We start from the raw sequence: 15,587 nt of genomic DNA, 5'->3' as shown, positions 1-15,587 counted from the left end.
GGGCCACACCAGTCCTCAGTGCCACCCCTCATGACTGAGCACTCAACTGTATGAACTTGTGGGGCTGTTCTTATTCAAACCACCACTTAGTAAGGTGGGGTCCTCCATGGCAAGGTGGGGCGTGAGCAGGTTGGAAGGGGCATTTGAACGGTCTAAAGGGGGCTGGATGAGAGAACTTGAGACCCTGCAGAGAACGGAAGAGTATATACCTATCCATAGCATGTGGGAAGTAAAGGAGACTAAAACGGAAAGCCAGCCTGGAAGACCAGGAGATGGGGGGTTGTCCAAGAAGTAATTTCTGTGACTGGAAAACAAGGTTTCTCTATGGAACAGCCTGGCTGTCCTTCTACCTCTACTTCTCAAGTGCTGGAATTAAAGGTGTGTGCCACCACACCTGCCCCCCTCTGGGTGTTGGGAATTGAACCCAGGTTCTCTGAAGCAGCCACTACTTTTTTTTTTTTTGATTCAATTCCCAGCAACCACAGCCCTCTTCTGACCTGAAGGCATACATACAGACAGAATATTCAGAATATTGTATACATAATAAATAAATATTTTATTTCTATTTATTTATTTATTTTTGGTTTTTCAAGACAGGGTTTCTCTGTGGCTTTGGAGCCTGTCCTGGAACTAGCTCTGTAGACCAGGCTGGTCTCGAACTCACAGAGATCCGCCTGCCTCTGCCTCCTGAGTGCTGGGATTAAAGGCGTGCGCCACCATCGCCCGGCGAATAAATATTTTTTAAAAGAGAGAACAGCGTTTCTTTGTGTATCCCGGACTGTCCTGGAACTGGAACTCACTCTGTAGACTGGGCTGCTTCCAACTCAGATATCCACCTGCCTCTGCTTCCAGCTCCAGAGTACTGGGACTAAAGGCATGTGTTCTAAGAGAGAAAGATAAAATAACAGTGAACTTGCTCTCCGTGGCTATGTGAGGATGTGGGATCTGAGGGTGGAAACAGAACAGTAGAATGTTAATAATTACAGAAGGAGCCTCAAGCGTGAGGGGCAGGGGAAATCTATATTCATCAAGCTTACTGTGTAAGGAGGGTGCCCAGCAGGTTAAGGGCCATGCCTTTCTTAAGTCTAGAAGCCTATATACATCCTTTATTCAAAAGTGGGGACCACATACCTTTAGTCCCAACTCTCCCGGAGGCAGAAGTAGGCAGATCTCAGTTGGTTCAAGGCCAGCCTGGTCTATAACATCAAATTCCAGGCTAGCCAGGACTACATATTATAATGTCCTTGACCCAAAAAAAAAGAGGGGGAGGGTGCTGGGGGTTGGGAGGAAGTTGGAGAGATGGCTTCCAACTTCTAACAGTTGAGAGCATTTGCACAGGACCAGGGCTCGGTTCCTAGCACCCACATGGTGGCTCCAGTTCCTGGGGATCATTGATGGCGTCAGGTATGCTTATAGTGTACATGTGTACTTGCAGGCAAACGTTCAAACACATAAACCCTAGGGCACAGTGATACATGCCTTTAATTCCAGCACTTTGGAGGCATAGATAGAGCTTTTTGAGTTCAAAGCTAGCCTGGTCTATGTGGTGAGTTCCAGTACAGTTAGAACTACATAATGAGACCCTATTTAAAAACAAAAATAGGCAGAACAGGCTCCAAAGCCACAGAGAAACCCTGTCTCGAAAAACCAAAAAACAAAACAAAACAAAACAAAAATAGGGGCTAGGTGGAAAGATCGATCAGTGATTAAGAGCACTTGCTGGTCTTCCAGAGGACTGGAGTCTGGTGCCCAGCACCCATGTCAGAAGGCTCATAGCTGCCTGTAACTACAGTTCCAGGGGACATGTTGTAGTAGCACCTACACATATGATATAAAATGTTCAAACTTATAAAAGTTCCGTCTCCAAATACCAAAAGTCTCTAAAACTCCAAAAACTCCCTATAAAACTTAAAAAAACAAAAAACCTCCCTTTAATGCCAGCACTCAGGAGGACATGGACATCCAAACATGGGTTTGACTCCTCCAAGAGGAATGGTGGTGCCTTTAGGATCATAGAAGTATGGAGATGTGATGAGAGTCCTACTGAATACTTCAGGTGACCCTGGAATGCATGGAATGAACATGGGTCCAGATGGTAAACCTTGGCCAAACCCAACAGATGCCAATTTAATACCATATTCTTTAGTGTCTCCTGGGAATCAAATAGGTCTTCTAGGATGCAGTACCTTCTGGGCCTAACAGGCCTAATTTTCCAATAGTCCCTGGGTGAGATGGGCCCATGGTGGATTAGGAGGAATAGAGTCCAATCTCATGAATGACTCTTTAGGCTCAGGAGATATGGATGGTGTTTCCAAGAATTATCCGAATAATATGAGTTTGAGTAACCTGCTGGGCACTCCAAGGCATGAAGCAAAATGGGGTGAGGAAATTTCTTAAATCATTTTCAGAGTAAGAGTTACTCCGCCAGCATGACATGAATGTGTAAGTTATTACCAAATTTCAAGAGAACCACCATAGTCAGCCCTTCACAGAACTACTACAGAAAGCTGCTCATCAGTGTGGAGTTAAAAAGGGAATCTCAGTCACACCAAACCAACCTTTTGTGAAGAAAGCAGGTCCGAATGTGATTCAGTGGCGTAGCACTTTAGAATTGTCCTACTCAGCGGCTGTTGGCTGAAGGAGCTCCTGCAACAGCTCCCCCTTTTGTTTAAGTAAGAGAGTTCTAAACCTACTACGAAATTATATACAGTAAGTACAAATATCCTATTCTAACTAGCTTAAGTCTTGTATAATAAATAACTTGGCCAAGTCATGAGAGGAAAGTAACTACATTTATATAGTCTTCAACCCCATCGAAGATCTGAGAAGGGAAATAATGTTACCTGAGTAATTAGGAAGTGCAATCAAACAACTTCCAAAACATGCAACAAATCACAGAGACAACTAGCTACCTGGGCAATCACCCAAAGTCACATTTGCAGCGTTGAAGCAACCAACTTTGGCTAAGGCCTAACGTAACTGACATACCATTTTCAAAGGCAAGAAACTTTTCAAAACTATCTTACCCTGTCTTGACAGGATATGACAGTCCTGTTTTATCTATTTACGGATACTCTGTATCTCTGTCAGTGGTTGAGGTATGGGTATTTCTTTGCCCAAAGGCCAGTTCTGCCAAGAAGAAAGGATCCAGGTGGAGTGTCTTTGGTGCTCAACATTCTCTTGGGAGTAGATCAGTGTTGCCAGGAGCGATTGTGTCTCTCTACCACAAAACTCTGAGTTAGATTAAAGGCCATTTTCTACAGCTCTTTGAAGAGGTTGAAGATTATCTATGTATACTGAATATAATCTCTATATATCTAAAGAACCTGATTAGTCTAATTATAAATGACAAACATAGATGACTATTAATCTATATAATTCTCAATACCTAACTTAAAGACTAAGACAATAAACAACTGTGCAATAAATGAGGACAATGACCTCCAAATGTAAACAATGTACAAATATACATTGCAATATGGTAAATATATATCAATACATAAACAATATATAAGTATCTTAATCAGAGGTAGAAATGTACACTGCAATATGGTAAATATACATATATCAATACAATATATATCAATACACAAAAAATGTTTAAAACAGGTAGAAACATGCATGCATACAATAGTCAATATAATTTAACTTTGCATCAATATACAAAAATCGATGCCAATATAATTGTCTAAAAAACAATAACTCACAAGTACCAATCTATCTATTATCCCATCATCCAATTATCCCTCTTTTTTTTCCCTAAAAGATCCCTAGGCTTGTAAAATTTCCTCCCCCAACCCTCAACCGTATACTAATTATAATCAACCCCTAAATGATGTCCCAAAACCCAAGGACAAACTTTAGTGGGAGAGGGGGCATTGTCCTCTAGAATTACTTCCAGCTGTCATGGGGGTGACGTTCTTTCTGGGGGAATCCTGTGAAAGTAAAATGATGGTTAAATTTCAAGATTAATGTCTGGTAAGATAGCAAATAGTCTCTGAGCATTTTGTGCAGGTCTGGCCAGAATGTTGTAAAAGATGTGCACCATTTCAGCTAACCAAGTTGGAACTGTCTTGTGCAGCTGGTACTCAAAACAGGTCTTGTAGTAAGCTAGCAGTATCATGACGTCATATCAACCAGGTGGAATTGTTAAATTAGGGCTGGAGAGAAGAGGTTAAGAGCACTGGCTGCTCTTCCAGAGATCCCGAATTCAGTTCTCAGCAACCACATAGTGGCTCACAACTATCTGTAGTGGGATCAATCTGATGCCCTCTGCTGGCATAAAGGCGTACATGAAGATAGAGGACTCTTACATAAAATAAATAAATCTAAAAAAAAAAGCATGTCCTAAACTGAACTGCAAATAATTTCTGTGTAATATGTGTGGGAAAGAAAATGTATCACATATGTAGACCTACATGCACATATACACATGTATGCATCAATCTATAGGGCATTGTAAGATTCTACATGACATGTTTGTTTTTTTCAAGACAGGATCTCACTATATAGACCAAATTGGCCTGCCTCTGCCTCCCAAGTGCTGGGATTAAAGGCACACACCACTATGTTTGGTGCCTGACTACATAATGTCTTAAGTAGAAGTGGTTGGGAATTTTGCTACATCCTTTTATTTCACTTTTCCATTTTGATTATTAAAGGTTGCTTCTGCAACTGGCTGAACTATTTTGTGCTGTGTATATCACTGCTTTATAGCTTTATATGTTTGTTTTGTTTTTTTTAAGACAGAGTTTCTCTGTATAGCTCTGGCTGTCCTGGAACTCATTCTATAGACAAGGATGGTTTCAAACTCAGAGATCTACTTGACTCTGCCTCCCAATTGCTGGGATTAAAGGCATATGCTACCACATGCAATTTATATGTCTTTTTTTAGAGTGGGGAGGGGGAGTTGGAGAGTGGGAGGGAAGTGGGAAGAGGGTAGGAAGTGGAAATTTTGATTCCTATTATTTATAAAGTAATAAAAAAATCAGAGAAAAAAAGAATTTACTATACAGTGTTCTGCCTGCTTGCCAGAAGAGGGCACCAGATCTCATTAAAGATGGTTGTGAGCCACCACGTGATTGCTAGGAATTGAATTCAGGACCTCTGAAAGAGCAACCAGTACTCTTAACCTCTGAGCCATCTCTCCAGCCCCAGCCATTCCTCCAGATTTTTTTTTTTTTAAGGATTTTTCGAGACAGGGTTTCTCCGTAGCTTTTTGGTTCCTGTCCTGGAACTAGCTCTTGTAGACCAGACTGGCCTCGAACTCACAGAGATCCGCCTGCCTCTGCCTCCCGAGTGTTGGGATTAAAGGCGTGTGCCACCACCGCCCGGCTCTTACAGATTATTTTTTAAGGTGAAGTCACGTTATGGTTTTGTAAATGTCTGTGATAATGGACAGGAATAAAGTCACTTACTTGAGAGCTTAAAAAATGAACAATTCCTATTATTCTCACTGCTTTTTATATATTGTTTAGCTGGCAACAATTGGTGAGAACCCCTCCTCCTAGTTGGCTCTCGCCTGACAATCACCTGGGGGAATTCCCCAAAAGTGAGGCTTTTTGTCTTTCAGACTCCATGTCCCAACAATCCGCCTACCCAACCCTTCATTTCTTAGGTCTAAGTGTCCTTCAGGCTCAGCCCTTCAGCCTCCGTGCCTTCTTGTCTTTTGGACTCACGTCCTTCCTCTCAGCACCCCAGTGAAGCACAATTAACAAAAACTCAGAGACAGATACTCAATCTCAAGGTCAGAAAAGCAAACCGGCCAACCACTGGCTCTTACCTCTACCTCAGTTGGAAATGGTGATCCTGTCTCCAAGAATCTCAGAATGAGACTGTGTCTGAGAGCTGTCTCCTCCTGCTTTATAATCCTCTATAATTCTGGGGTTAAAGGTGAACATACACTGCTCAAATTCTATGGTAACTAGTATGGCTACTGGGATTAAAGGTGTGTGTTACCACTGCTGACCAGTGGGGCTGTTTCACTCTCTGAACTTCAGGCAAGCTTTATTTATTAAAATACAAATGAAAGGCCACTACACCCTAGCCCTCATTTTTTTTTGGCTGACGAGCAGTAAAATGACTTGTGTCGTCATTATTGAAATCTTTCTGTCTAATTCATGGGAAACAATTTTAAAGGTATCTTGACTTCAAAATTTGAGTTTAAGGATATGCTACTTTGGAGAAGTGGTTCCGCTTTTGCTTCCGCAGAAGAGGAAAACCTGCTGATTACTTCTAGACTAGTATGGTTTGATGGAACAAGACCCCTGAAAGGTCTCCATGAACCCTAAAACTACCCAACAAACAGCAGGAAGAAGTTTGGAAAGAACTATGCCCCAATTTCCAAAATGATTGTTTATAAATGTTTAAAGGGGATTGATTAAAAAAAAGGGGGGGTGTATGATATAATATAGGAATGAACACTTTACCTTGGTATGGACTTTGGTTTATTGACACAAATTTAAGATCAATTTTGTATATGTATATTTCTACTCTTATTTAAGGTATTATGTTTATACAGCTCATTTAAAAATATAATGTATAATTAAAAATACATATAATTAAAAATAGATAATTATCTATAATAGTCAAACTTGTAGTCATATTAGATAGGTTTTCTAGATATACAGAGATATATTTCAGATGGATAGGTATTCTTCAAATCTTTCAAAGCCCTACAGAATATGGCATTTAAAAGGTTTTAAGAACTTAGACTTTTCTTGACAGTGAGACATGTCTGCTTCTGGCAGCACCAGTTACTTCAGAGAGGTTGATGGGGATTGAAAAAACTCATTATGGAATTTGCCTTCAATATGACAAGGCTAGCTATTTTGCAAGAAACTGCTTGATGGTATGCTGTATGAACTGGACATGCAGGACACACAAAAAAGTGACTGCTGAACTTTCCAAAAGACGGTCCTTCAGGATTCCTGCTTCACACACACACAAACCCCCCCCCAAACCAAAAACACCCTGCCAGACATTCTACAGAAAACAGAAGAAAGAAAAAGAAAGAAAGAAAGAAAGAAAGAAAGAAACTGACGAACTTGGCCAGTACAAGGCAAAACAGGTCTTCAAATTTCCTGCTTCACTGAAAAGTCTGCCAGATATTATGGGCCTGTAGGCTGAAGATGGATGATCCAATGTTACAGAAGAATTTTGGGTGACTGTCCAGGCAGCAAGAAGTCTCTGCCAATTGTAGAACTTTGGAAGTTGTTTACAATGCACTTCCTGTTTACTTAGATAATATTATATCCTTCTAGGGTCTTTGATGGAGTTAAGATAGTTATAGTTGGCTGGGCGGTGGTGGCGCACATCTTTAATCCCAGCACTCGGGAGGCAGAGGCAGGCGGATCTCTGGGAGTTCGAGGCCAGCCTGGTCTACAAGAGCTAGTTCCAGGACAGGCACCAAAGCTAAAGAGAAATCCTGTCTCGAAAAACCAAAAAAAAAAAAAAAAAAGATGGTTATAGTTAGTGTTCCTTAGTTATGATGAAAGATAAATTAAACATAAAGCTTTAAAGCTTTAGACTCACAAAGATAGGATAAATAGCAGAGTATTTTCCTTCACTTACCAAATATAAATAGACTAAATATTGTAACTATAATTCTTGCTTGATAACTGTTTTGTTATATGTAATTTTGCTATGTTAAAGTTAAAACCTTTCTTTTTATTTAGACAGAAAAAAGGAGATTAATAGAAATAGGTTAAATTAAGATATAAGAGCTAGTAAAAATATGTACAAACCATTGGCCAAACAATGTTGTAACTAATACAGTTTCTGTGTGATTATTTGGGTCTGGGCAGTTGGGAAATGAAGGCGCAGTCTCTGCCTACACATAGGAAACAAGTCAGTAAGCGGCATTCCTCTGTGATCTGCTGTTCCTGCCACCAGGTTCCTGCCTTGAGTTCCTGCCCTGACTTCCCTTCATAATGCACCATAATCTGTAAACTGAAATAAACCCTTTTCTCCCCAAGTTGCTTTTTGTCGTGGTATTTGATCATAGAAAGGGAAGCCAAAATAAGTTCTCAACTCCAGACCTAGCTCTCCCCTCCTCCCATGTCCTTCCTGACCCAAATCAGCTTTGGTATCCTTTTTGTGTTCAATAGTACAGATTCTCTCTGCCTGCATTGTGGGTGGAAGCAGTGGAAAGTGTTGCTCCTCAGAAGTCCCTAAGAGTGACTTTTCCCAAATAGAACTCAATGTTACCCATCTTGCCCTTTCTTTCCTTCCCTGGGAACCTAAAACACTTGGGGTCTCTGTCCCACTCCTAGAATTTCCTTGCTTCTCCTATTTGACTCTGGTCTTGAATCATCAGTCCCTCCAAGTGATCATTTCTGGCTTAGCTCTATGTCCACCCACGAGGGTCCCAGCAATCCGTGTTTCTCTTCCGTGAACTCCACAACCGAGCAGGCGGCTCCAGCATTGGTAGTAGTACCTCAGCGGGCTCCACTTTGGCTGGAAAAGTCCTGCGGGAGCCCGCTGACGTCCTGAAGATTCCCGGAGATGAGCCTGGTCCATAGCGGCGAAACAGAGTCAGAAGTAGTGTGTAGTGTATCTTAGATGTGTCCGGGGGATGGGCCACCGGGATCCATACAGGTCCAACAAGCCGCCAGTGGCCCTCATAGGACCAACAGCATCGTCTAATGTTCCGGTTGACTGCGGACGCAGTCACTTGAGCTGCACGGCACAATTCCCACTTCCACCCTACGAATCCACCTCCAGACTCACCTTTGCCAGTTGGCCACTTCCCCAAAGAGCCGCCTTCCTCTCTGGGTCCCGCCTCCTCCCCGACTCCACCCCTGCACTCCTCCTCTCCCTGCCTCCCTTTGGGACCCACTGAAACACACCTCGCCATTTAGGCCACACCCAGGCTTGGACTGAGACATTGCCTTATGGAATAACGATACACAGTTGGTGGCGAGCAACGACCACCACCGCGGGCGCCGGCCACCGGTTCAAATTGAGGCTGCTTCAGGAAAGCTTGCATCTTGATGCGGCAGCGGCAACCGAAGACCAGAAGCTGAGACCGCGCGAACGGGTGGGGAGGGGAAGCGCTAGCCTGCAAAGGTGTACCGGCACCAGGTCCCTGCCTCAGAGTGAGCACTGGGAGGAGCCAGAGTATCTGAATGGCGGCTTGAGGTCAGCCACAGCCACCAACCCGAGTGGTACCTGCCGCCCGCAGCATCTTGGGTGCCTGGGGATCTCGACGGGGATCAGGACCATCATAACCTGGGCTAGGGAAACCCGGGGTGCCATTTACTGCCTGACCATGACTGAAGCTGTGAAAAGCATCCCAGGAGCTGCTCCTCAATCCAGACAAGCCTGGGTGCCAGCCGTGGGAGGAGCATTTGGCGATCCCAGGGTCCTGGCCCGGTTCCAGGATTGTGATAAGTGACTACATGTGGACCTGTGTGTGCCACAGTTTCCGACATTGTGTAGTTCTGTGTGTGACCTTAGCGACAACGATAGGGATAGTCTGAGCCTGACTTGACCTGTCCTTTAACCTGGTCCGTGTGATGATTCAGCATTGTTTTGGTCACAGGGCATAAGGCTTGTGGAATGACAGCGCATGTGACATGTGAGATGCTCATGTGACCATATGGAAATTCTCACATACCTGGCCCTCCCAGTGACATGAGTGTGACTCCACATGTGTGCATCACTATGGATGACAGGATGCAATGTCACTAGCCCATGGGACACGGGAGAACCTTTCCCCGTCACGGGTGGTCTGTGGCTTTCTGGCATCTTCAGTAAAGTTCTCAGTTCTGTATCTACTGGCATTGGGGTCAGGGGTGTATTAGGATTCCCCTGCTCCCCGCAGCTGGATCCAGATTCTCTAGGACCTCTGTAAATCTCCTCTCTGCCCTAACAAAAGCACAGCTGGTTAGAGGAGGAAGTAGCTGGACCTTGGTGTTAGAGGTGAGGAGGCTGAGACCTGCCCAAGCTGGAACTGGCCTGGGCTCTCCTGGTCATACTCAACCTTGTAGTACAGAATTTCTAGGGCTAATGGTAGAACCTGGGTGGCTGTGACCCTCATGACATTAAACTTTGCTGTTTCAGTATCCAGGCTTGCCCAAAGAAGGCTGGGGTCTGCTGGAAGGGTCCTATGGTCTATAGGTTTTCGGATCACTATAGGTTCTCAGCTTCACGGTGTTGGGTAGCAGCCAAGTCAAGAGTTGTCCTTGCCCTTCTGAAGCCAGTAAGGATGAATGCTGGCTCCTGCCCCCTCCCAGCTTTGGTCCTACTGCGATCCAGTCAGGTCACCTGGGTGGAGGTTGGATTGTGGGAATATGGAGTGGGAGACTAACAGGACAAACCTGAATGGTGGGGGATGAAGAAGAGGCACACAGAGAAACAGTATTTATACAAAATAATTTATTTTGAAATGTACTGTTCATAATGGCCAGAGACAGAAGACACGTCCCTGCTGTGAATGGGCAGAGGTGCCCTACCTTTCCACTGTCACTCTTATTAAGAGAACTAGCTGCTCAGCGTCCCCACTGAGTGGAAGGGTCCAGCCCTTCCCAAAGAAAGGAACTAGGAAAGACCCTGGTAAAATGTCTTGAGAAAGAAAGGAGCGGGGGAGGAAACTTCAGTCAGGGTATAAAATAAATAAATTTAATTTAAAAAAGGAAAGGATGGCAAACTTCTGCCTTTTGGGGACTTCGGTGTGTCCAGGAAGGTTCCTTTCCCCATCTGTAAGACAGGGTCAGAAGGCAGTTTCTGGAGCCCTTAGATGCCTGTATTTCTTTTATTTTTTTTAAATATTTATTTATTTATTATGTATACAATATTCTTTCTGCGTGTATGCCTGAAGGCCAGAAGAGGGCACCAGACCTCATTTCAGATAGTTGTGAGCCACCATGTGGTTGCTGGGAATTGAACTCAGGACCTTTGGAAGAGCAGGCAACGCTCTTAACCACTGAGCCATCTCTCCAGCCCGATGCCTGTATTTCTTAGAGGCTTTGAAGACCTTTTTCTTCCTATTGGCACCTAGCCCTAGAGAGTGAGGGACACATACATGTCTTTGGTTCTGGGAAACCAACTCCCAAAGCTGCTGTGTCCTTGACCTTGTTAGGTCAGGATCCATCCATGGAGCAAGCAGGACAGTTGGCCTGGACAAAGTGTTGACCCTATTTGTTGGCTAGGAGCCCAAAAAAGAGCGTGTCAGTAGTCGAAGTGACAGCAGCAGTGATTACAGATGGCCGGTTAATGCAGCGCAGATTTCCAGTTTTGAATGCACAGTGCACAGGCCAGAGGACCACACAAAATAGCAACAGCAACAACACAGAAACTAGTGCTACCTGACGCCAGTCTCCAAACCGTGTCCAGCAGCGGGCCAGCCAGCCTCGCCTGGGTTCAGGGGGGTCCTGGATAGGTGCAGGCAGTGTGGGTTCCGCTGGTTTGCTCAGGCCTACATCCACACACACAAAGTCACTGGCCCCTTGGCCAGAAGTGGTGGACAAGGGGCGGCAACACAGTTTGGTGCCCTCAAGCCACACGGGCTCCTCTCTCTGCAAGTGCACTGGCATCTTGGCCTGCAGCTGACGGCTGGTACGCAGCGCAGGAGCCCCAGCAGCAGGTACAGTGGTGGGCTGCCGGCAGAATGGGCAGGGTACAGCTTCTCTGCCAGGACGGCCTGCAGGCTGGGCAGCTGCCAGCCTAGCCAAACACTCAAGGCAGAAGACATGAGTACAGGAGAGCTCCTTGGGTGTCTTGAAGATGTTGTCATAGCCTGAGAAGCAGATGGAACACTCCAGTGGGGAGGCCACCTTCTCTGAGCCAGGAGTACTGGGGGTCCTGGGGCTCCCAACTGGGCCGGGCGACCTGGGGCTCCCAACTGGGCCGGGCGACCTGGGGCTCCCAACTGGGCCGGGCGACCTGGGGCTCCCAACTGGGCCGGGCGACCTGGGGCTCCCAACTGGGCCGGGCGACCTGGGGCTCCCAACTGGGCCGGGCGACCTGGGGCTCCCAACTGGGCCGGGCGACCTGGGGCTCCCAACTGGGCCGGGCGACCTGGGGCTCCCAACTGGGCCGGGCGACCTGGGCACCGTGGCTGTGGAGCTGCTCTGGCGGTGAGCTGTATACCACACCCGCCGGCCTGATGACATGATTCTGAGCTGTGGAATAGAGACAGGCCGTCACGAGCTGCCCTTTTCCTGGAAAGTCAGTCTGTCACACCAACCTCTTCTCTTCCCCTGCATCAGACCCAAAGATTCCAATGAAGGACACTATCTACCTAAAGGCACCTCCAAAATCCCACCCATGGCCAATCTGTAACTTAGCCTGCTCCATTCATTACAAGGTCAACAATCCCACGGTATGCCAGGCATGAACAGTCTAGATGGGTTTCAATAGAGGCCATGTGCTAGGGATGGCCAACATGGTGGCTGGACACCTGTTGCCCATCCTTACCCATGTTGATGAGAGTCGCCCACTACGGCTACCATTTATGTCTATGCTCTACAAGGCTGAACCCATACCAAAGAACACTAACAGGTCCCATATGGAGAAGTCATCTCCAAAGTAGAGTGACTTAGCTAGGGGCTTCTGTACCAGACCCAACTGGACACTGGGCCCTGGCAGGTTCATGAGCTACCTGTGGCTCTGGAACAAGGAGTGGGGGGTTGAACTTGGTCCCAGTGTGGGTCCCTGATTTGTATGGCAGTGTCTGAGTTGCCAGCAGATATATAAGGATTCTGGGGTGGTTGGGAGAACACGTGGGCCCATAAAGCTCTGAGAAACAGAGGCCTGAGTTTCTAACAGCTGCAGCCTGGAATCTAGGGCTATCTTGTTTGGTAGGGATAAGGACAAGTGCCAGAACCCAGAAACAAGTGCCAGGGGTTATAAATGATCCTTAGTCAATGGCCAGAGGAATGAGGCTGCTTCAGACATGCCCACTCACACTCTTGTGCAGTCAGAGAGACGGACAGACAGACAGACACACACACACACCTGCCCTGTTCTGCCAATATCAGAATCATACAGATTCCTGTCCAGTGGGATGTGGAAGATTCAGGCCTTCTTTGACCCCTTCTCCTACTTCCCTGGGAGGAATGCTAGAAACACACTGACCTCCCCTGGGCAAGGCTGCCACTTCAGGAGCCACAGGCATCCTGATCACAGCACAAGCATTGTCCTTATAACCCATGGAGCCCAGCAGTCATGGCAGAGATAAACCCTCTCCCTGCCTCACTGGTTAACCGTGAGTGGGTGAGTAAGTAAAACGGCTCAAGGATTGCTGAGTCATCACTGGGTCCACGTGAGTCATCTGACGTCACTGTGACATCAGGAGGGCTCCAGCCTTCTGGCATTCGAAGTCACCACTTCCTGGAGGCAGCCTTGACAGGTCTGACAAAGTCTATCCTCCTCTGACCTGCGCTGTTCATATGATTGATTCCTTGGCACCAGGCCCCACCTTCCGTAAAGGGGCCTCACTCCGAGACTGTATAGGTGAAAAGTTGAGCTGACCTTACCTGGTAGCCAGGAGTCAGCAGTTCCTGAGCATGATCCTCTTCCCTGGTCACAGCAAAGCTCTGCGCTTCTAGGCTGACTTGTTCCCCCTCCTTCAGGTCCGGCCCAGCCTCTGCTCCACCTGGCAAGTGTTCCTCCACAGGCCAGCAGCCAACAGCCTTCTGTGGTACCGGTCCAGCTGGCGCACCTCTTCTGTGTACGTGGGAATGGAAGGTACGATGTGTGTGTTCATCCAGGAGCTGGCTGACTGCAACAGGTGTGAATTCTCAGGCCATGAGCTTTGAAGCAGGTTTATTTATACCTTCTAGGTAACAGCAGCTGGGGGTGTGGCCCTGAACACGTTAGACATCAGAGATTGGCTGGTCTCTCCCTGGCAGGCCCAGAATGGGTGTGGAGCCAGAATAGGTCCAGGATCAGCACAGGCTGAGTCTTAGGGCTCAGGACCGAGAGTAGAGGCTCATGTATTCAGATAAATCCCCTCTCCTTTGGAAAGCAAGTGTGCCCACCTGGTCCCAAGTGTACTCAGCAGGGACCCTTCACTGAGCCTAGCACACACTCAGACACACTCAATTTGCACTTTTCTGTCCCATCAATGTCCTGCCCTTTCTTCTCCCATCTCACCTATATTCTCATAATTGCTTCATGCAAAACCCTCATCTGCTGCTGCTCCAGCACCCTGCTGCCTTTGGGGAACTTGTCTTGGAGCCCAGGAATAGAGGTGAAAGGTCATGGCTAGGCCGGCCTGGGCAACAGCTTAGATGGTGGGTCAAGTTAAGAATATTAGGGATGCTGGGAGGATGTGGTGCACACCTTTAGTCCTTTAAACTCGGAAGGTAGAGGCAGATGAAACTCTGTGAGTTCGAGGCCAGCTGGTTTACAGAGCTAGTTCCAGGACAGCCAAGGCTACACACACACACACTGTCTCAAATAAACAAATAGATAAATAAATAAATAAATAGGAGCCCAGGTTGGCTACAATAGTTTGTGAGTACCTGCTTGTTCCAGACTTCAGGAAGGATCAGGTGTTCTTGGAAAGAAGGAATCTCAAGAAGCTTTGCCCAGGTGACACAGTAGAAGTATTGGTCAAAGAGTTGATGGACAAGGAGTGTCTAGGGATGGGGTAGGGAGTGCCACACTGGAGTGGGATGAACTGGACACTGAGCAGGAGCATAGGCAGTTCTTGGCCTGCTCCAGGGCCAATGAGCTGAGATGTTCTTGCTGACCAGACGCAATAACACCGGTGGTCTTTTCTCTTCTCCGCCCACTTTGGCCAGGCCAGTTCTTCCCTATCCCTGAGATTTAGTTGTCTTCTGACCAAGCACAATGAACTGTGGGGTCCTGAGATGGGAGCCCCCACATAGGATTGTGGGGAGGGTATGTTGCTGGGAGGGACCTCATGAGGATAGAAGGAATAGCTGTACTCACCTACCCAAAAGTACCCACTGACCACCCAATGGTCCAGATCCCCAAAGGCTGCCATAATTTTGCTCTTAGATATCTGTATGATCAAGGCCAACTCTGAAGGGAGCTAAGATATGGGGGATTGTGGGAACCTGGGGACAATGTCCTATCAGAGGAAGGGGGCCTGGGCATTGGAAGAATTGAGGTTCTCCTGCCTAATTCTTATGAGTACTAGTAATCAAAAATGGGGCCCAGGGAATTAGGGGCTCAAAGGAAAATGGAGGTCCAGAGAGGAGGTGGGTACCTAAGGAGGGTGTCCTTGAAGGGACCAGGACTGTAGAGGGCATGAGCTGCTGAGGGCCCAGTCCACGTGTTCTGTGTAGAGTGTGACTCTGTGTCACAGCTGCCTCTAGGAAGCTAGAGTCTCAGATGCTCTGGGAACAACCTTCAGAGGGCTCCTGGGAATATCCAAGCTCTGAGGTCACCAAGGCTCCCCAGTGAGCAGTCAATGTCCAGAGGCAAGTATGCTGTGAGACCTTAGGAATCTATTAGGCTTCTGCCAGGCCTGACCTCAGGGGAGTCAACTCCCTGCTGACAGAGGGACCAGGCTTTGGAGGCGCTCCAGCCAGTATAGGAAAAACTCAGACTACACTGTCAAGGGCAGTAAGTGGGGTCCATCTTGACCTGATCCTAACCTGCAGGCAAGT

At 46.7% G+C, this 15,587-nt stretch overlaps 1 protein-coding gene and 1 pseudogene across 1 annotated transcript; one reads left to right on the top strand and one right to left on the bottom strand.

Moving 5' to 3' along the window:
• Nucleotides 1-1,968: 1,968 nt before the first annotated feature.
• Nucleotides 1,969-2,438, top strand: LOC142833365 (single-stranded DNA-binding protein 2 pseudogene; annotated as a pseudogene).
• An 8,583-nt stretch (nucleotides 2,439-11,021) lies between these two features.
• On the bottom strand, nucleotides 11,022-13,599 carry Rnf223 (ring finger protein 223). The gene is made up of 2 exons (XM_075945197.1): nucleotides 13,482-13,599; nucleotides 11,022-12,125 (listed from the first exon to the last, which is right to left on the bottom strand). Exon 2 carries the CDS (start codon nucleotides 12,114-12,116, stop codon nucleotides 11,139-11,141), a length of 978 nt encoding a protein of 325 aa, XP_075801312.1. The 5' UTR covers nucleotides 12,117-12,125; nucleotides 13,482-13,599; the 3' UTR covers nucleotides 11,022-11,138.
• Between the last annotated feature and the right edge of the window lie 1,988 nt (nucleotides 13,600-15,587).

The sequence above is a fragment of the Microtus pennsylvanicus genome, chromosome 13, assembly GCF_037038515.1.
Source record: "Microtus pennsylvanicus isolate mMicPen1 chromosome 13, mMicPen1.hap1, whole genome shotgun sequence".
In the NCBI taxonomy this organism is placed as follows: domain Eukaryota; kingdom Metazoa; phylum Chordata; class Mammalia; order Rodentia; family Cricetidae; genus Microtus; species Microtus pennsylvanicus.
This window is presented reverse-complemented; position numbering and strand designations above follow the sequence as displayed.

Excerpts from the sequence above, each read along its gene's own strand:
- Rnf223 (XM_075945197.1), bottom strand. The coding sequence starts at position 12,116 with ATGTCATCAGGCCGGCGGGTGTGGTATACAGCTCACCGCCAGAGCAGC.